Consider the following 21,171-nt stretch of genomic DNA (forward strand, 5'->3'; position numbering starts at 1 on the left):
ATTTTCACGCACAACCATCTCTAGGGTTTACAGAGAACGGTCCGAAAAAGAGGAAATATCCAGTGAGCGGTCAGTTGTGTGGATGAAAATGCCTTGTTGATGTGAGAGGTCAGAGGAGAATGGGCAGACTGGTTCCAGATGATAGAAAGGCAACAGGAACTCAAATAACCAACCAAAATCAGAACGTTTCCAACACCTTGTTGAAAGTCTGCCACGAAGAATTAAGGCAGTTCTGACGGCAAAAGGGGGTCCAACCTTTTACTAGCAAGGTGTACCTAATAAAGTGGCCGCTGAGTGTATAAAACAGCGATTATCTATCACTTTCAATATTTTCTAAATACTTCATGTTCACTGAAGTGCTTTCCTTTGTAAGAAGAGTATGTGTTGCCTGAATACCCAAACTTTTGATGGTGAGTGCACACTGATCAATGTGGCATATTCACTAAAGAAGTCACACGGCACGGTTCCATTCAGTTTATTCAAACAATTACATGAGATACTGTATATACTGCTCTTAGAATCCAATAAACAATCAGAAAATCAGGCATGATGGTGCAGAGAAAACTGAACTAAAAACTAAACAGCAGAAGGTCTGTGTATCAGTGTTTCACTCTGCTTGGTGTGCAGCCACGTGTCTGTTGTTGTTATGTGGTGGTGGTGCAGGTACGTGAAATAGTTCTGTCTGAGAGGTGTCAGAGCTGGACAGACACAGAGAGGATGGTTGTGAAAGAGAGAAACAGTAGGGCAGTGCTGGTTATGGCTGGGTGTACATCTACATGTGTATATTGTCAGTTTTGCGTACGGCTTGTAGCTCCATTTTTTAAAAACTTTTTTTACATAATGTAAAAGCTCTAATATTTTGCATTAACTTCAGTTACACATTAGATTTTCTTTCCTTCTACTTTAAAGTTACCATTTCAGAGATATAAGGCTGTTAGTTTTGCAGTACGTTTGTGTGTGTGCTTTTGTGTTTTAGGGATGTACGGGGTGTGTGAGGTAAGTGGTGTTTTTGGCTTGACTCTTGCTGTCAATCAGAAGGAGGGGATTATCCTTATGATGAGAGATCATCTCCTGCAGACTGCTGAAGAGCTGAGAGGGGGAAAGAGAGATATGCAACGACACAGTGAGAGAGATGTTTAATAATTTCATAGCATTCCAGAGTCACAATCTGTAGGCTTAATTATTCATTCATCATCTATACTAAACACCCAAAAGTATGTGGTCACCTGAAAATTACATCCATACGTGCTTTTTTCCACATCTCACTTTATAATCATGGGCGTTAATATGAAGTTGGCCCCCCTCTGCTGTTACAACAGCCTCCGCTCTTCTGATAGGGCTTTCCACTGGCCGCAAGAGTAGCTGGGAGGTTGGGCACTGATGCTGGGCGATAAGGCCTGGCTTGCAGTTAGCAATTCAGGTCTGAACAGTTGCTGGATGTACTAAGAAGACTGAATTCTATATTTACATGAAGTAATAATATGTTTACCTGAGTGTGAGTTTAGGCTACTGAACCCACCCACGGCAGCAGGGGAGAAATATGACAAAGTGAGCTGTTGAAAATGTGACATTCTGTGACTTTGCCACATTTAAAATCACAGAGCTCTTTAGTGCGACCCACTTTATCACCAGTGTTTCTCTAAGGACATGGCTTGACTGAATGCTGAATAATATTATGTAATGAATATAAGCAATGGATGCTGCTGAAACAGCAGTAGATATCCCAGTGAGCACTGATGAATCTACTGGGAGGAAATGGAAGCTGCATTAAACCACCACTGTCCCTCAAAACAAGGAGGGGACTTGGGAGGGAAGCCTCAGAGAGGCTTTAAAGCAGTGACATGAGTGGACATTCAGTGGATGAGACTGAATTGAAGGTACACCAGTCAACAATATAAAGAGCTCAGCAGACAACTGGCCTATATGGAAGGATGGCTAGAAAGAACAATAAACAAAAACATGTCAAAGCACATCATGATTCTGTCAGAAATCATCAGAGTGGCCCAGCTAAAATGTGGGATAAGATTTTGTGGTAAGATGAAACACAAATTGAGTCTTTTGGCCAAAATTCAAAACGCATGTGGCACAAACCTAACACTGCCCATTCCTCAACAAACCTCATTACAGTGAAGTATGGGGGTGGCAGCAACATGATGAGATGATGCTTTTCCTCAGCAGGGACTGAGCATCTTGTTAAAAGTGAAGAACAGATGCAGGGAGATACTGTAAGATAATCTGCCTCAGGTCACTATCAACTAAAGCTTTAGATTAAGAGACCCTTATTAGTCCCACAACGGGGAATTTCACCTCCGCATTTAACCCATCCGTGAAGTGAAACACCACATACACACTAGCGAACACACACACTAGGGGGAAGTGAGTACACTTGCCCGGAGCGGTGGGCAGCCCAATCCACAGTGAGCAGTTTGGGGTTAGGTGTTTTGCTCAATGACACCTCAGTCATGTGCTGTCAGGTCTGGGGACCGAACCGGCAACCTTTTGGTCACAAGGCTGCTTCCTTGACCTCCAGCCCACGACTGCCCCTAATTTTTCCACAGGTACTGCAATACCAGGTTGATGTGTGGAGTGGACGGAGCAAGCCCCTCTTCCGTCTCCCTGTTCTAAAAATCAATTTAATGTGTAGTCCTCATATAGAGGACGTATCAGATATTAAACTGATAAGAACAGATACTACACTTAGGAGAAGATTCACCTTTCAGTAGGACAGTGAGCCCAAGCGCAAGGCCAAAGCAACACAAGTAGAAAAACAAACAGGTGAGTGTTCTACAGTGACCAGGTCAAAATCCAGACCTCAATCCAATTGAGAATCTGTGGCATGACTTGAAAGTTGTGGTTCACAAGCGCAATCAAACCAACCTGAACATCCTGAACCAAAAGGACTTAAAGCTGTTACTGTAGCAAAAGGTGGTTCTCTGACGTATTAGTCTAAAATGGTTCTATACCCATACAAGCAGCACTTTGTGAATCTTCTTGTAAATAAAGCACTGGCTGGACAATCCGTGTGTCATTTGCAATCCGTACAAACCTGCTCACTTTCAAGCTGGTTGAATCCTTTAGAAGGCATATCTATGTAATTAACCGTCAATTTCTCCAATCAGTTAATGTGAAATTAGATCTTTATTTTTATTAATGCAGTTATAAATGTAATCTCAATTTTCAAAGCCAAATGCATTTGATTAAATGATGGCATGACTTCTCATTTTGTAACTGTACCTCTTCATTTTTCTTGCCTTCCTTGCCCAGGGCGTAGTTGCTTGAATCTTTGAGGAAGCGCACAGGGATGTTGTAGACTTTTTGGTTAAACAGCACGACTAGAGTGTAGGGCTGCTGTGCGTTCTGAGCAGTGCTGCATCTAACCATGAAGGAACCGTCCTGAATAGGAACCAGAAAAAAGATTATTCAGTATATACACCATATGCTAAGTAACATGGTCAAGACACTTATAAGACTGTGGGGACCAAATGTGGCCACAATAATGTGATATAAAATGTAATATTCAAAAATTCTGAGGACGTTATATTGGTCCCCATTTATTACTTTAAATAATAAAAGAGTCAAAAGATTTTCTTTTGGTTTTTGAGGTTAAGCTTAGGTTTTGGCATAGCAGTATGTCGCTACAGTATTACACAGTTCAATCATTGGATATACAACAGTAATACAGCAACATAACATTATTCCGTATGTAGGAGACAGGTCCCAAATAAGGCCACGGAGCCTACAAACACATTTGCACTGAAATGTATCATAAATGCCAACCATTAACACACATTTCCTTTCTCTACTAATGTTATATTAAGATTAGATTATATTAAGATTACAGTTGGTGAATGGAGGAAAAGCAAAGTAAGAATTTCATTGTACAGTATAACTGCCTGTTCTGCTGTACATATGACAATAAAACCCTTGAAACTTGTTAAGTGTAAGCCAATATCACTCACCAGCCACTTTATTAGGTACAGTTCAGTTGCTTGTTAACACAAATAGCTGATCAGCCAATCACACGGCTGCAACTCAATGCATTTAGGCATGTAGTGGTGGTCAAGACAACTTGCTGAAGTGCAGACCGAGCATCAGAATGGGGAAGAAAGGGGATTTAAGGGACTTTGAACGTGGCATGATTGTTGCTGCCAGACGGGCTGGTCTGAGTATTTCAGAAACTGCTGATCTACTGGGATTTTCACACACAACCATCTCTAGGGTTTACAGAGAACGGTCCAAAAAAGAGGAAATAGCGGTCAGTTGTGTGGACGAAAATGCCTTGTTGATGTGAGAGGTCAGAGGAAAATGGGCAGACTGGTTCCAGATGATAGAAAGGCAACAGGAACTCAAATAACCACTTGTTACAACCAAGGAATGCAGAATACCATCTCTGAATGCACAACACGTCGAACCTTGAAGAAGATGAGCTACAGCAAAAGGGGGTCCATCCTTTTAATAGCAAGGTGTACCTAATAAAATGGCTGGTAAGTGTAATTCTTATAGTTGAGTTATGAATGCCAGTGCATTTCAGTGCAGATGTGTTTGTGTATGCACTGTCATGAACTCGTCAAAAGTTCCACAAAAGCCTAGAAAGAAACATTTTTCAAAATTCTGAGAGACAAATATGGAAACTTTTAAAAATGCTCGCACAGAATAGAGATTAAACAGAAAATTATAAAACCTTTATGACAGTGTTGCTCAAGATTAAGATTTTGGACAACATAAACAGCATTTCGGTTCTGTACAGTGATTTGCAAAAGTTTGAACACCCCCGACCACGTTACAGGCGTTGTTGATTTTCTGAGAGAAAATAAGTTAATACATACTCCACAGAGAACAAATGTATTAATATGGTATTTTCTGCTAAATTTTGTGCACAATTTGTGCTTCATTTTAATATTTAACATATTTAGCAAAAAACAAAACATACAAAACAAAATGTGGCATAATGTTTGTACAGGCCACATTTTATGTTTATTTTTTCCAAAATGTTGCATTCAGCAAATAAATAACAATTGTGTATCAAATGTGCAGAAGTGTGTCCTCAGTAGAGGATATGCTAACTTACTGTCACTCATAAAATCAACGAGATAAGCAATTTTACCAGTGGTGCTCAAAATTTTGCATATGACTATATTTACTGAATTATTATATACAAACTAGCAGTGTAACATATCAAATCTTTCCATATGACTTTGTGATTTTGTGTGATCCCAATAGCACACAGTTTCCAACAGTTGTGAGCATGAGACTTCTTCTTTAACAAGTTTTAGTTAAAATATTAAGTTTCAGTAACACTACACAGCATTTCTTACCTTCTTCACTTTGAGTAAGGCGTCTTCTGCAGTCTTGCGGCCACATATCCCAGCAAACCATTCTCTGTTCTGCAGCCCTGCCTCCTAGGACACATGAAAATGTTACAATTAACCATTGTTTAAAGCACAGTTACTAACCAAGGGGTCAGACCCATTTCTTATAGTTTTTATGGCACTTCTTTAAAGTTACTGAGAACCTTTAAATAGTAAATAGGTACTGTGAAAATACTCCAGTAACTCCATGTGTAGTGAGGGATGCTGAACTATGCCCAAATAATGAAATTCAGTTGAATCAAGATAAAAAGTATGATTTCATGAATCACTGAACTTGTTATGTCAGAGATTTGACAGATTTTCAGTCAGAAGCCAGGCAACCTGTTTATTTTAACTGTGCATAATAAAACCTGATTTCAGCACTAAGGTATCATTTTCATTAAAGGGGACCCACCAAAGCCCTTGCTTGCTAGGAAGGCTAAAGGGTTGGACAGATTTACTGGAGTTTTCAAATATTATACTTCAGAACTGTACTTCAGTACTTATATGAATAGGTCATGTCCTAAATGCAACACTGACATGAGTGGAATGGGTTATGGCTAAAGGATAGTTAAGCGCAAATGTTTTTGTATAAATCTAGGATAAAAAAAACAACTAAAAATTGTTACTATATTAAAAAAAAAGAAAAAAGAAAAAACTATAATTAAGAAGTCATTTAGAGAGGTGGTGATAAGAACCAGAGATACAACATCAATTGTATCAATTACAGAAAGTTATGACATGGCATGTTTCTGAATACACTATTACTACTGATGTCTGAGATATTGTTTTACCGTAGTTTTGAGTTAGGGTTTTGGCTTTAAACATATTTTTTAGATCCTGTCCTGGCAAATGGGTACATACAGGCTGTTTCAAAAAGGCAAAATAGTGCTCAAAGAAAACACATTTTCTCAGATTTACCACTGTTTTGTCATTAACAACAACACTGCATCTGAAATAGGGTTGTTTTAAATAATAAATAAATTAGCTTTACTTGCATTGTAAACATTGCAGCTGCTGATTTCCTTAAGAGGATGGGTTTCTTAGTGAAACTAGAATATGCATCTTTATCCGTATCTTTATCTGCGGGTAGTCGTGGGCTGTAGGTTAGGAAACCAGCCCTGTGACCAGAAGGTTGCTGGTTTCAATCCCCTCGGCTGACAGTCCATGACTGAAGTGCCCTTGACTTAACCCCCGATACTTAAGACACTTAACCCCCAATTGCTCCCTGGGCGCCGTGGATAGGGCTGCCCACCACTCTGGGCAAGTGTGCTCACTGCCCCCTAGTGTGTGTGTTCACAAGTGTGCATGTATGTGGGTGTTTCACTGCATGGATGGGTTAAATGCAGAGGTCTAATTTCACAGTGACAAATGGTTGTAAATTCTAATTCTAATGAGCTCTTGCTGAGTAGCAGATCTTTACCTGTCCTCCAGGTGGCATCACTGGCACTGTGAGAGAGTGAAAGGTGGAGCAATGTTAGAAATAACAGATCAATGACTGTACTGCTGCACAGAGCAGAGTCAAGGCAAAGTCAGAAAAAAAGCACAGAGGCATAAAAGAGAAACAAGCAAATATAATCTCACCAGTGCTGTCTACTGATGGAGGAGGAGGAGGACTGAAAGAGAAGCAGAGAGAGAGAGTGGTGCCCACACGCGGTTATACACCGGAGATGTTGTTCAATGAAACACATATAGTCATATGCACAAGTTTGAATACCAATGATCAAATTACATGTTTTGTTGATTTTTCTAGAGAACCAACCCTGGTCCTTAAGATTGACCTTCCTGCAGAGTTTAGTTTCAACCACAACCTGCTCCAGATAACTGATTTTGTCAGAAGTCCATGTTTGGCTGCCGTAGAGGGGGCAGCATGCCAAATGCAGGTTAGTAGATCAAAAGGATAAGTAGGAGTTTAACATATTGAGGAAAAGTACAACATAAAAAATAAAGTGGCATAACTTTTGAACAGGACACATTTTATGTTTATTGCAATATGTTAGCAAATAAACAGCTACTGTGCATTAATAAGTGCAGAAGCGTGTTCTCTATATGGGACGTGTTAACTTACTTTCACTTCTAAAATCAACAAAACATGTAACTTGATGCCCAAACTGTTGCGTACAACTGCCGATACTTTTTCCTGTTCACTCAACTAATTATTTTGAGTGAACCATTTGTCCAATTTACTTGAATAAGAGTTCAACACAGTACTCTTTCTGTCACTTAAGTATAGTTCATTTTTTTCCACTTCTAATTTTAGACCAAAGATAAACCAAAATAGAAAAGAACACCCTGCACACTTAATTGTTAATGTGGACAGATCATGAAGTAAGCAATGGCTTTACTTTGCAGTTTATTTGTTGGTTTAGAGAAGGGTTATTTACTGCCTTTCCTGGAAAGTCTGAGTCCATTTCTATCTTATTTTGGACACATTCTGAGAAGAGCCAATACATTTGAAAAGACCATCATGCTTGGAAGAGTTGACGGTAACAGGGGAAGAAGGTGGCCAGTAACAAGATGGTTAGGCACAATCATAAGAATCTTTAACCAGCCATTCGGAAGCCTGAAGACCCAAACAGGATATTCTGGAGAAACACTATCCATATGGTCACCAGGACCCGGAAACAACTTCATGCTTCATGAGGTAATAAGCAGCTAAGCGTCCAGTTAGTTCAACAAGTGTTAACCGAGCTCTCTTTGAATACTCCTTCAATGCAATCATCAGATTCAGCTGCTGAGGGAAGGGGTCATAAACACAACCAATGGTACAATATGTTCTGCACACTGTGTGCACACACACATTTCCACCAGTGAGGCCTGCAAATCTTCAAAATGTACATAGTGTTGCTTCACCTCCACCAAAACACATTATGGGGTTCTCAATTGGATACACACACCATGAATATAAAGCACAACTGTTACTTATATTGCTTTGATGCATTTATGTTTATCTTTATTTATTATTTGTCTTGCTTTTTTTGTTTATATTACTTATGTGATGTAAAAAAGACAAGTTCCTCAAAAAGTCAGGAATAGTAATCACAATACATTCCTTTAATATTGCAGTCCTTCGGATTAGGTTAGCACTTTTTACAGGTTATCATTAATCTATATTGGAATTTGGAATAACTACACTGTTAGAAATAAAGGCACCATGCAGGTACATGATTCAGTCATAAAGGTACAAACAGTGCAAGTGCACCCTAAAAGGTACAGCAGTGGTTTTAAGGTCCATTAATGTACCTTACATGAGTTTTTCCCAGTGGAAAAGTAGATACCTATTGTACCTAGTCATAACCAAATGTTTTAAATCAGAACATTAAAATAACAAGCCTGGAGGCGAGGCGGGGTGTGGAGTCAGTACAGCTTAGAACAGATCATTTCAGTGGATTGTGGTTCAGTTATGTTCCCTGACTAAAGGCACTGAGATGGACCCCTGAGGGCTCCACCACAGTGACAAGAGCGGTACTGCCCCAGTGACAGTCGGACCTTTTTTCTGAGAGTGTATATATACTATATGGAATACTTGGAATAATGTAACATTCTAAGGTAATCAACCCAAACCTGCTAGTGTGTGTGTGTGTACGTGTGTTCGTGTGTGTTTGTGTGTGTGTGTGTGTGTGTGTGTGTGTGTGTTTTACCTAGGTTTCGGTTCTTTCAGGCTGACAGGTAGAGGAGGTTTGTTGTTTGGTGTGGGCGGCGGTGCTTTGGTAGGAAAGGTGAGGCTCCTCATTTCTGGGGGCGGAACTACAATCAAAACATAGGGAAATAGATTTCTGTTATAAATTAAACTAAACCGAAAAAAAAGTTTGCAAATAAATACATTAAAACAGCATAAATTGGATCAAATTCTGAAACGAAAAAAGGACCTGTCACTACATATAATGGAAGTTGTGTGAAAAAGGTAGAATTATATATGTTTTTTAATTTTAATGAGTATGGTGGCATTTTATTTTAGTTGTATTAAGAAAAGAGTTTTTCAGCCCATAAAAAACTATGGCAAACCATAAATATCACTGGCTATGAGACAGGGTAGTGTACTATGACTACTAAAACTAGCAAAATACAGTCAGCTTCATAAATATTTCAATGTCGACAAAGAGTTATTTAGCCACCTACCACAGTGTGCTGGAGTTAAATAAACATAATGAATATGAACTTAATATGAATATGAGCCTTATTGTGAAGGGGTTTTTCTTTATCAGGGATAAAATTCTTCTGCCATCCACCACCACTGTTTTCCATGGTCTTTTGAGTCTCTTTATATTTCTAAGCTCACCAGTGCATTGTTTCCTGTTAAGAATGTATCAGAGAGTTGATTTGGCCACACCTATGGGCTTGTATTGATTTTTCATCCTAATGCTTCACTATATTGAAGCATAATATATATAATATTGTACAAAGAATTAACAGCAACAGATTCCAAATGTAAATTCCACACTTCAAATCAACTCTAGATCTTTTATCTGCTTACTTATTAGTGAAATAATAAGGCAATATTGCGTACTTGGAACAGCTGAACAGCAAAAATGTGCAGCAACACCAAAAGTGAAAGAGGAGAAGGGACAAGCACACTGACCTGGCTTTACTGAGTCACTGCTGATAAGAGACTTCTAAGGAAAATGATAACAAATAGTCTTTTGAATATTTATATGTGAGTCTGCAGGAGTGTATGTGTGCGTGTGCATGCAAACTTACAGATTTGGCTCTAGGAACAGGTGGCTTAATACTGGAAGAGAAAAAAAAGCAAACAATATCAAACCGTTGAATCCAATTATTGTCAGTCCTCATCCAGTGGATCCCAAGCACATCACATGAGGTTCCTATAGGGATGCGCTGATATAAAGTTTATTTATATGACACCTTTCATACATAAAAATGCAGCTCAAAGTGCTTCACATTACAAAGTAAAAACCACAGAGGAAGAAGAGAAAAAAGATCAAACATCAAAATAATATATAATAAACAAATCATACATAGCAGAAAGTGGATATATTAATACATACAACTGCAAGCACAAGATAAAAGTGTAAATATCATAAAATCCAGTTTCTTTTTAGAAATAAGATCATTAGCAGCGCTGGTTTTGTTAGCTTTAATTCTGCAGTGCCATTCTAAAATTTATATTCAACTTTGTCACAGTGAAATCATAAGTTTACAAACTTCAACTAACTTTAAGGATTTTTTCCTTTTAATTCCAGTAGTACGCACTGCACTGCAATTGTTTACAAAGATCGAATAGAGAAGTAACTATTTCATTTTATAGTACATTTATTTTGTCTAGTTTATGTTTATGAACAGACACCTACAGATGCAACATAGTAAAGGAAAACCATTTGTGAACCTGTGTTTAAAGGAAGTTTTTGTAAAATTTAAAATTGAAATTTCTTTCAATTTTATTTTATTTAAATTTAGACTTGTTTAAATTTAGAGCAAGAAAATGATAATACGACATGTGAGTCATAATTAACCTTTGAGTACTTTCACTTTTGATACTCAAGTACATTTGAAGGCAAATACTTTAGTACTTTTACTCAAGTGGAGGTCTAAAGGGAGGAACTTCTACTTTTACTGGAGTAATATTTTACCTTGAGAATCTCTACTTTAACTCAAGTACATGGTTTGTGTACTTCGTCCACCACTGAATAGTTGTGGGACTTTGTGGGCAGAGCAAGGCTGGGTCAGTTGAGAACCACTGACAAAAAAACTATGCTTCTTCTGACAATTCAGAAAAATGGACGAAATGCACACACACATGCACACACAGAATTTTGTATTCATATTTTTGTGAGGTCTTGCATCAACTGAACAGTTAATATGACAAAATCTTACACCTTACTATTACTTTACCCACTGATGAAATACAAATCTGCTGGGTCTCTCATGTTTTCTTAGAAAAAAGTATAACGTGGTCAAAAGTAAAAGTATTCAACGTAGTGAAGCTCAGTAAAAAACTCAAGTATGTTTCTCACATTTCACTATCCCTGTGAGAACATTTGGCTCTAACATGTATAACACTAGGAGTAGACATACACTTCACACATCCGGTTGTATGCAAAAGTTTGAACACTCACAGTCAAATCACATGGGTGAAAATAAGTTCTCCACAGAGAACAGTCCTATGAATATTTTCATGCACAGTTCCTGTTTTGTTTACTTTAACATACTAGAAGAAGCTACCTATATGTAAAATGTAGCCTCTGCAAAAGTTCTGCACATTTTATATTTTATGTTTTAATTTTTTCCAACAAGCAAATAAATACAAAATTAAATAAAAATGCCAGCTTTCAGGTTGTTCTCATTAACTTATTTTCAGTGAGAAAATCAAGAAACCATTTCATTTGATCTGGGGTGTTTAAACCTTTGTCTATGACTGTTCAAACTTACATGGGTGGAGGAGGATCTCTTCCTATGGACTTGGGTGGAAGAACCAAGCGAACACCACCGCGAGGTATGGGTGGGCGGGCTGAAACGCAAACAGTTAAGCAATCAAACAAAACCTGAAAATTGATGCCAGTACTTATGTTTGGCAGTTAAAGATGACATAATTTTGTTAAGTCAACAGAACACTGTTATCCAACAAAGCTGAACTAATTACCTGGTGTGGGCTCCAAATATACATCATGTGGCTCTCTCCCACTCTGAAACAAACCACATACACTGTCAGAACAAAACTGCATCAGCAGATGATCCATTGCATGTTCTGCAGATCTGCTTATGGAACTGTACCTACAAGTGTAACATCAAGCATTAGTTTAGTCTAGTAGGGCTGCACAATATTGTTACAGTTAGTTATTATTGCAATATTGGCCTTTGTAATATTGTTATCGCAGAAGACTGCAAGATGCATACTTCTGCAATGACTCCTTTGCTTTTTGAAGTAGAGGCACTTATGCAATTCAAAAAAATGTAATTTCTGGTAAAACAATGCAGGTCAGCCAGGCCTCCATTTGGGAGCAACTTAGTTGGGCAAGTTTTTGACTCTCTTTTTTTTCAAATATTGACTGCATAAAACAAAAATATCACAATGTGACTTTTCCCCCCTGAGTATTTCCACCTAATATTCAGTGTTTTGCTTGAATGTGGGGATCGATGGTTTTGAAAAAAATCTATATTACATTTTCAAAATATATCACTGCCTCAATATCTGATAAAATATAAGCCACATCATGTACGTTGTGGTGATATATTATCCAACCCTACTTGAATGGTTTAACAATGATGCTCACCTGGCCTTCATTTGGATCCAAGTAAACATCTGAAAGAAAGTTGAGCTTTGAGTTACCGTGCATGCATTACAGGTATCAGCTCTGCATCATCAACATACAAAAGGCAAGTAGTGAAGTAAGCATGTAAAGAATAAAGCATGTACTATCACCCAGTGAGACTCTTCCATAGCCAGCCATTTACCAAACCTTATAGCTCTCATCTCCAGCCAAGGAGATTAACAGTATGAAAAACCAGGGGTGAGAGAGACAGAGAGAGAGAGAGAGAGAGAGAGAGAGAAAGAGAGAGAGACAGACAGACAGAGGGACAGAGAAACAGATTGAAAGAGAAAGACAGAGGTAGAGAGAGAGGCAGGGAGAGAGAAAGAGAGAGAGAGAGAGCGAGAGAGAGAGAGAGCGAGAAAGAGAGAGAGTGAGAGACAGACAGAGGGACAGCGAAACAGATTGAAAGAGAAAGACAGAGGTAGAGAGAGAGGCAGGGAGAGAGAAAGAGAGAGACAGAGAGAGAGAGAGAGAAAGAGAGAGAGAGAGAGAGGGTGAGAGACAGAGAGAAGGAGAAAGAGAGAGAGTGAGAGACAGATAGAGGGACAGCGAAACATTGAAAGAGAAAGACAGAGGTAGAGAGAGAGAGAGAGAGAGAAAGTGAGAGACAGAGAGAAGGGGGAGAGACAGAGAGAAGGAGAAAGAGAGAGAGTGAGAGACAGATAGAGGGACAGCGAAACATTGAAAGAGAAAGACAGAGGTAGAGAGGGAGAGAGAGAGAGAGAGAGAGAGAGAGAGACCTTCTTCAAGATTAGGAGCAGGTATTGCTGGAGGACTCTTCCTAGGGGGCCCCTTTTTATCTTTACGGTTCACTTCAGGGACTTCCAAAAGAGAAACAAAGAGAGAAAGACAGTTTATATGTTGCAATAAGGGGAAATCACATTTTTTAAAACTACGTACATGATTAAATAGTTAAAATGTAAAAACATTCATTCAGAGTGGTTTGAAGTGAAATGTTCTTCAACAGAACTGTTCATATTGCTGGTGCAGAACCAGACCTTAATGATTTTAAAAGCTGCCTCACAGAAGGTTTTTACATTAAATGGTTATGAATATGCTGCATGATGCCTGAAACATTGTGAACCAACCAAAATCTCTGAGGAACGTTTCCAACACCTTGTTGAAAGTGTGCCACAAAGAATTAAGGCAGTTCTGACGGCAAAAGTGGGTACAACCTTTTACTAGCAAGGTGTACCTAATAAAGCGACTGGTGAGTGTATGTGCCCAATTTGAATTTGATGCCAGCAACACGTTCCAAAAACGCTGGGACAGGGGCATGTTCACCACTGTGCTGCATCACCTCTACTGTTAACAACTCTCTGTAAGCATCTGGGACTGAGAAGACCAGCTGCTGTACTTTTGAAAGTGGAATGTTTTCCTATCCCTTTTTCCATGACGGATATACTTATATAGGATTTTAACTGCTCAACAGTTCAGGGTCTTGTTTGTCATATTTTTCATTTCACAATGTGTTAAATGTTTTCAGTGGATGACCGGTCTGGACTGCAGGCAGGCCAGTTTAGTACCGGGAGTCATTTCATACAGAACCTTGCTGTTGTAATATGTGCAGAATGTGGTTTGACACTGTGTTGCTCAAATTAGTAAGGCCTTTCCTGAAAAAGACATCATCTGGATAGCAGGACATGTTGCTCCAAAGCTGTATATGTATCATTCAGCATTGATGGTGCCTTCACAGGTGTGCAAGTCACCCATGCAATGTGCACTGCTTCATCCCATGTAGCCACAGATGCTGGCTTTTAACCCCTCAAAATTCCAGGTTTATTAAATACTAAGGCTTTTTATTCAGTAACTACAGGAACTTCAGTGCAGGTTATAGGTTATATATCAGGTTATAGCAGTGTGTAATAATACTTTGGGCCTGCCATTTAGAGGGTTAAACTATGCTATGATAAGCCAGATTTTCCCTCTCCTTTTGAGCCTGGAGGATGCAGCGTCCAGGATTTCTAAAAATAGTTCCGCCCACAGGACGCTTTTCCACTTCAGTCCATATTGAATGAGCACAGGTCCACATTTGCTCACACAGTCTTTCAGAGCGGTGAATCCTCCCCATCTTTACTTCTGAAAGACTCCGGCCTCTCTGACACGCTCTCTTTATACCCAGTCTTGTTTCTGACGTTGCCATTTAACCTAATTAGTTGTCAGATATTTCATCAGCTGTGCTTTTAGCATTACAGAACTTTACCAGTCTATTGGTAAATGTATTGCTGGCAGCAAATTCAAAATGGGAATAAAAAAAATTCTCTGTTTATTTCCAATTAACAAGTAAACGTAGGGTTTAATGGATTACTTGACGATTTTAACGATGATACATCTCAAGTGAATTATGCAGACACTTTGATAAGTCAGTGGAATTCTCTTGTAAAGTGCTTGACCACTATAGGTTGTGGTTTTCGCTCAGGAAAAAACACAGGGTATAATTTGATATGAATTATTTCTCACTCATAGCTCCCCAAAGCAAGCAGTGACATTCCGTTGTGCAGATTTGTGGCATTTAATTGATATCATAATTGTGTTCACTGTCAGGAGATATTTTATTATGATTTGAGTTTGATTAAAGTTATTGTTCACATTCTTGCTACGTTTTTATAATTTCTTAACACTGAAATAAATGGAGAAAAAGGCAGAAGTGCAGAATCAAAGTTTCCAGTACAAAATTTAAACTGAATGTGAATATAAATTTACCATGTAAATCTGCTACTGCTTTACAGAAATGCAATAAACTACAATAACGACTTTTTCCCTGTTAGTAATCAACTTTTACTCTTGGCTGAATAAGACTGTGAGCTGTGGATGGCCCTCTGGATGAGATTTACTGGTCACTAAACTATTTGGAGCTGTTTTCTAAATATTTGACTGCATTAAAGTGGAAGTTATTTGAATGGGTCTGCTGTAAATTAGGTGTTAATGAATACCGTCTCTCGATTATCCTGTAATGTCACCTGTCTTTTCTACCATTTCCTAGTTTGTTACAACTGCTTTCCAATATACACAAGCAATACAGCCGAAAAAACCCTGGATAGCGAGGTCTTTCAGGTGTAGGACAAAGTGGACACTCACATTTTCTGTTGTTGGGGTCAATGTAGAACTCCTCTTGGTCAGGTGGTGGCTCAGGTGGTCTCTAAGGAAAATACTCTGTTTACTTATACAGGATGATGCACAGCTCGTCTGCCGTTAAAGGAGCAGCATCATTTTTATGTGTTTAGCATTACCAATTACCATTTTAGGCGTGATCTTGGCTGGTCGTGGTGGCGGTGCTGCCTGTCTTTGGGGAATAACAGGTTGGGGTCTCTCAGGATAGCCTTTACACAGATACGACACCAGACAATGATAAACAACACAGCATGCTTAACACACTTCAAAAATTCATCAAACAATGAAATGAAAAATGGGAAACTGGCATTTACAGTCATAGTGTTGCCTCAAAAACAAAATATGTTTTGTAAAAATCTCCAAAATTGTAACTTTAAAATGGAAGGCAAGAACATCCTTTAGTTTTAATGTAAGTTAATGTAAGGGGACTTTTATTCTAAACAATTTTGGAGTATTTCTATTGGTCCATTCATCATTATTTTTTAGAAAGTAAGGGACAGCTGCTGTAAACTGAGATATTCATTTTTGATGTTTTTTGGATGGCAACATTACGTGAAAATATGATGCTTTCTGCTCTTTTTAATGCACAATTTGTATTCATTTTCTGAGTTTAACATATAGGTAAAGATAAAAAACTTAAAATATGAAATGTGGCAAAACCTTTGCAGAGGCCACATTGCTTTATATACTTTCTCCAATACGTTAAATTCAACACATAAACAGTAAATGTGCACTAAAATGCACAGAAGTGTGTTCTCTGTAGAGGGTGTGTTTGACCAGGGCGCCCAAAATTTGAATGCATTGACTGCAGACAGGACGCACTGCAAATGACTACCAAAACAACAGAGCTGGGTAGGAACTTGTTTACATAAACAAAATTCAGGTAGACTTTTGCAAATGATAACATCTTTACTTCTACATAAGTATAATCAAGTCCTTACTCTGCTCTACTTGAGCCATTAACATTCAGAGAAAAGCAAACAGAGAAGATCAGTTCCTGACAGCCACCCGTTTCTAAGCTGGTAGATGCTGGATGTAGTAGGAAGTTCCACTGAAGTTCCACAGAAAACTGAACGTTTGAACGGCTATGTTTGTGCTCCTACTCACTCATTCAAGCTGTTTTACTCCGAGCTACGTTTACTTCTGCTTAAGTCAATGAAGTAATATCATGAAAGCTTTTACTTTGAATGGGCTTAGGCTACTATGTTCACTTCTACAAGGGAAGAGAAAGAGTTTCAGAGAGGCTGTTTAAAATGTTTGCTTGGCAAGTTTAAAAGTTCTGATTAAATGTGTTTAAAACTACATATCCCAACAGTCCACGCAATAAACCCATGTTGGAAACCAGATTGGAGCAGAATTGTGGACCATCTCAGGGGCACCTAAGACTGTGTTAGGATCCACCACTCTAAACTATATCATATAAAAAATGATGAATTTCACAGCATGCCAAAGTTCTACTGGTCCTCATGTATCTGTCTATGCTCTGTATTTTGTGGCAAATCTTCCAAGCAAGTACTTGACCTGCGATATTCCTCTCCTTCATTCTTAACATTTTCAGTTAAAAGAATTCATACAAGATGTACATATACATATTTTGTCATTTTTTGTGAATGTTGCAAAAACATCTCATTTACTCTATTATAATCAGAGGGTCCAGCCCCAGTTTTGCAGGCACCCTGTCCTGCACATTTTCAATTAAGCCCCACACCAACACATCTGATTCAGACAGTGGGAAAATGGTCAAGCTCTTTAGGAGCTGTATCGGGTGTTTTGGAGCAGAGAACACATTAGGTTATACTTAATAACACTGGTTATAACACTTATACTTATAACACAGGTTTCCTTATTAAAGTATATACTTAGTATATAACTTTGTTAAAATCACAATGAGAAAACTCAGTTATCTTTAAAAACCGTGCTTGTGACATTTTCCCAAGCAAAATATGTATAAACATCAGAGTTTATGGTCAGTGGATTCCAAAAAAAAAACAGTTTAAATGGCAAAAAAATACAAATTTCTCAATAATTTCAATGTTTGGGTTTCTGAGGGCTGGCCAGAGAGGTTTAGATACCGAGGTAAACATTCTCCTCTACAGGTTGACGCTGGACTTTGATGGTGGGACGCTCACAGGGGGGAGCTTCATACGTATCGCCTTCTTCTTCACACTACACAAACACACAAACACATACACAACGCCAGTAATGACCATAATACGTTTTCATCAATAGAAATACGCACTTCATTTCATCACACTAATATGGTAATCTTAACCCTCTTAGACCAACTAACTGCGGGGAGTTAAGGCGTTGGGTCGCGATGAAACTAAGGTCATGGAAACATTGCAGAAGCTTCTGGAACTTAATATAATACTGTCATTCAATTACAGGTTTGGGAGGGAAGTGAGAGTTGGCGGCACTGAATCCCTTTCGACACAAACAGGAAGCGAGATGAATACTTTCCTTTTTACATGTGTATTGTGGATTCTTGACTGTGGCCTAAATGACAGTCTATCCTACACTGCAAAAAGTGGTGTCTTGTCAATCTTAAATGTAGTCGCTATACACTCACCGGCCACTTTATTAGGTCCACCTTGCTAGTAAAAGGCTGGACCCCCTTTTGCCGTCAGAACTGCCTTAATTCTTTGTGGCACACTTTCAACAAGGTGTTGGAAACGTTCCTCAGAGGTTTTGGTTGGTGATTTTAGTTCCTGTTGCCTTTCTATCATCTGGAACCAGTCTGCCCATTCTCCTCTGACCTCTCACATCAACAAGGCATTTTCGTCCACGCAACTGCCCACTCACTGGATATTTCCTTTTTTTCGGACCGTTCTCTGTAAACCCTAGAGATGGTTGTGCGTGAAAATCCCAGTAGATCAGCAGTTTCTGAAATACTCAGACCAGCCCGTCTAGCACGAACAACCACACCACATTCAAAGTCCCTTAAATCCCCTTTCTTCCCCCGTTCTGATGCTCGGTCTGCACTTCAGCAAGTTGTCTTGACCACCTCTACATGCCTAAATGCATTGAGGTGCGGCCATGTGATTGGCTGATTAGCTACTTGTGTTAACAAGCAATTGAACCTAATAAAGTGACCGGTGAGTGGATGTAAATACCTTGGTCTTCATGACATCACATACACAAACACAAAATGACTTCAAAACAAGCTACCAACAATCTCAAAATGAGAAATGTTATAAACTCACCGGCCACTTTATTGTATGTTCAATTGCTTGTTAACACAAATAACTTATCAGCCAATCACATGGCCACAACTCAATGCGTTTAGGCTTGTAGAGGTGGTCAAGACACCTTGCTGAAGTGCAGACCGAGCATCAGAATGGGGAAGAAAGGGGATTTAAGTGATTTAAGGGTTTACAGAGAACGGTCCGAAAAAGAGGAAATATCCAGCGAGCGGTCAGTTGTGTGGACGAAAATGCCTTGTTGATGTGAGAGGTCAGAGGAGAATGGGCAGACTGGTTCCAGATGATAGAAAGGCAACAGGAACTCAAATAACCAACCAAAACCTCTAAGAATGTTTCAAACACCTTGTTGAAAGTGTGCCATGAAGAATTAAGACAGTTCTGAAGGCAAAATGGGGTCCAACCTTTTACTAGCAAGGTGTACCTAATAAAGTGGCTGCTGAGTGTATAACATTTCTCATTTTGAGATTGTTGGTAGCTTATTATAAGACTTTTTTCTTGACATCTTTACTTATTTTAAGTGATGTTAGTAAGAGAAATTATCTCACTATATTGCCAGATAAAATGTCTTGCTTTAGGCATATTTACTACAACAAACAAAAGTAATAAATATAGTGAGATCATTTGAGTTACTAAAATAAAAATAAGTTACATAGTCTTATAACAATGTCATAAAGATAAATATTACATATATCGACTAGATTTAAGATCTTTTCACTTGACAAGCTGTTTTTTTTGTTCAAAGAACATGTCATCTAAAAATTGTTAACATGGTTTCCAATGAATAAAAAAGCAGAGATCAGTTAACATGATATGTGCAGCACACTAATTAGCATCTACTGTCTTTGAGTCTAACCTTTCCACGCAACTTTAGGTGCTTAAAACCAACATGAAACTGAACTGCACTTGAGTTGTATCCTGCATTATGAAACTCAACAGTTGCAAACGTCTCACAAGAGCAGAAAACAGAGAATGATTTACTGAAAGGTTAAAAATGAGATGCTTCTGATTGGAGATCAGATTCATTTTGTCAGAGCCAACAGTAACAACATTTTAAATAGCCGCCTGTGCCGTTCTTTAACCTGCTGTTGCTGTGATATATAAATTATATTCATTATACATTAAATAGATTATACATTCTCTCTTCTCTTGATGGTCTCCTGTTCTAACATTGACCTCAGGTTCCTTTGGAATCCAAGGAATGAAAGTTATTACAGAAGGGGACGCTGAGATTTACACCCTGATGAGCTTGTATTGTTTCTAGAACAACATGAGTGAGACATCAAGTAGAATATTGTATTTTCAAATGCTTAACATAACGTACATAACATAAACTAAAAACTAAAATTAAAAAAATAAAATGGTAATGACAGCTGGAAAAATAAGCATTATACAATGGCTAAAAATGCTGCAATTATATAAATAACACCACGTTGATATCTTTATATAGTGACAATGATACTCATATACCAAAAGGTATGAGCTATTAATTTAATTAACTAGTGGAGTAATCAAATGTGATGCATGCAACTTTAATCGTTATTGAATTGCAACTCTCCACATGTATCTAGTCACGTGAAAGTTTTACAGTGTAAAGCCAGCCTAAAATGTCAATTTGGCCCATTAAAAAGAGCAAAAGTGTTATTTATACAGCTACTTTTGCTTTGGGCTTTGTGTTGAATTTTTTTTCTTCTATAAAGAAATCTGTATCAATAATGGCCAAAAAATGATTGTGCACCCCTAGTGTTGGTCTGTGTGACTCTACTGGCATATTTAACTGATTCATTGAAAATGTGCTCAATAGTACGCCAAACGTATTCAAAAGTACGCCCAGTACTGAGAACATAATTTGACATCAAGTAAACACAATGACTGTGTGTGTAACCATTTCACTTACAAATTCCTCCTCTGACCAACCATATGCAGTATTGGTATCTACAACATAAACAAAGAGTGAGTGCCAACAAAACAGTAATACAGGCAGACATACACAAATCAGCACTTCAGCACAGATTCATATCATCACTATTACAACAAAACATTATATCTTAGAAATGCACATTTCATAGGAGAAAGGAAGGCATTCTAAACTTCTAACGGTTTTTTTTCCAAGTAATTTTAAACCATTTCTATGAACCATCAGTCATTCACTAAGTGGTGTAAATAAAGAAAATAAAAGAATTGTAGAAAAAAGGTTATCATATGATGATTTATAGTCATAATCATGTTTGAGTACCAGAAGTC

The 21,171-nt window shown here is 38.3% G+C and overlaps 1 protein-coding gene and 1 non-coding gene across 3 annotated transcripts in view; both read right to left on the bottom strand.

The window, feature by feature from the left end:
* Positions 1 to 459: 459 nt before the first annotated feature.
* si:dkeyp-117b11.1 (SH2 domain-containing protein 6) overlaps positions 460 to 21,171 on the bottom strand; it is a 26,040-nt gene continuing 5,328 nt past the window's right edge. Inside the window, exons 4-19 of one of the 2 annotated variants that reach the window (XM_017684544.2) lie at positions 20,825 to 20,862; positions 17,800 to 17,893; positions 15,854 to 15,936; positions 15,695 to 15,755; positions 13,357 to 13,437; positions 12,578 to 12,606; positions 11,947 to 11,989; positions 11,736 to 11,814; positions 10,047 to 10,077; positions 9,928 to 9,958; positions 8,990 to 9,095; positions 6,933 to 6,964; positions 6,772 to 6,797; positions 5,316 to 5,399; positions 3,235 to 3,393; positions 460 to 1,089 (exon numbers count right to left, since the gene is read on the bottom strand). In XM_017684544.2, the coding sequence (XP_017540033.1) occupies positions 973 to 1,089; positions 3,235 to 3,393; positions 5,316 to 5,399; positions 6,772 to 6,797; positions 6,933 to 6,964; positions 8,990 to 9,095; positions 9,928 to 9,958; positions 10,047 to 10,077; positions 11,736 to 11,814; positions 11,947 to 11,989; positions 12,578 to 12,606; positions 13,357 to 13,437; positions 15,695 to 15,755; positions 15,854 to 15,936; positions 17,800 to 17,893; positions 20,825 to 20,862 (1,094 nt within the window). In that variant the 3' untranslated portion in view covers positions 460 to 972. Of the gene's footprint in view, positions 1,090 to 3,234; positions 3,394 to 5,315; positions 5,400 to 6,771; positions 6,798 to 6,932; positions 6,965 to 8,989; positions 9,096 to 9,927; positions 9,962 to 10,046; positions 10,078 to 11,735; positions 11,815 to 11,946; positions 11,990 to 12,577; positions 12,607 to 13,356; positions 13,438 to 15,694; positions 15,756 to 15,853; positions 15,937 to 17,799; positions 17,894 to 20,824; positions 20,863 to 21,171 lie in introns of both variants that reach the window. The other variant, XM_017684543.2, reaches the window with a different exon arrangement.
* LOC119262752 lies at positions 2,533 to 2,724 on the bottom strand. The gene has a single exon (XR_005129878.1). It is a non-coding gene; the product is annotated as a U2 spliceosomal RNA (small nuclear RNA).

Source organism: Pygocentrus nattereri, chromosome 28 (genome assembly GCF_015220715.1).
Source record: "Pygocentrus nattereri isolate fPygNat1 chromosome 28, fPygNat1.pri, whole genome shotgun sequence".
NCBI classification, from domain to species: domain Eukaryota; kingdom Metazoa; phylum Chordata; class Actinopteri; order Characiformes; family Serrasalmidae; genus Pygocentrus; species Pygocentrus nattereri.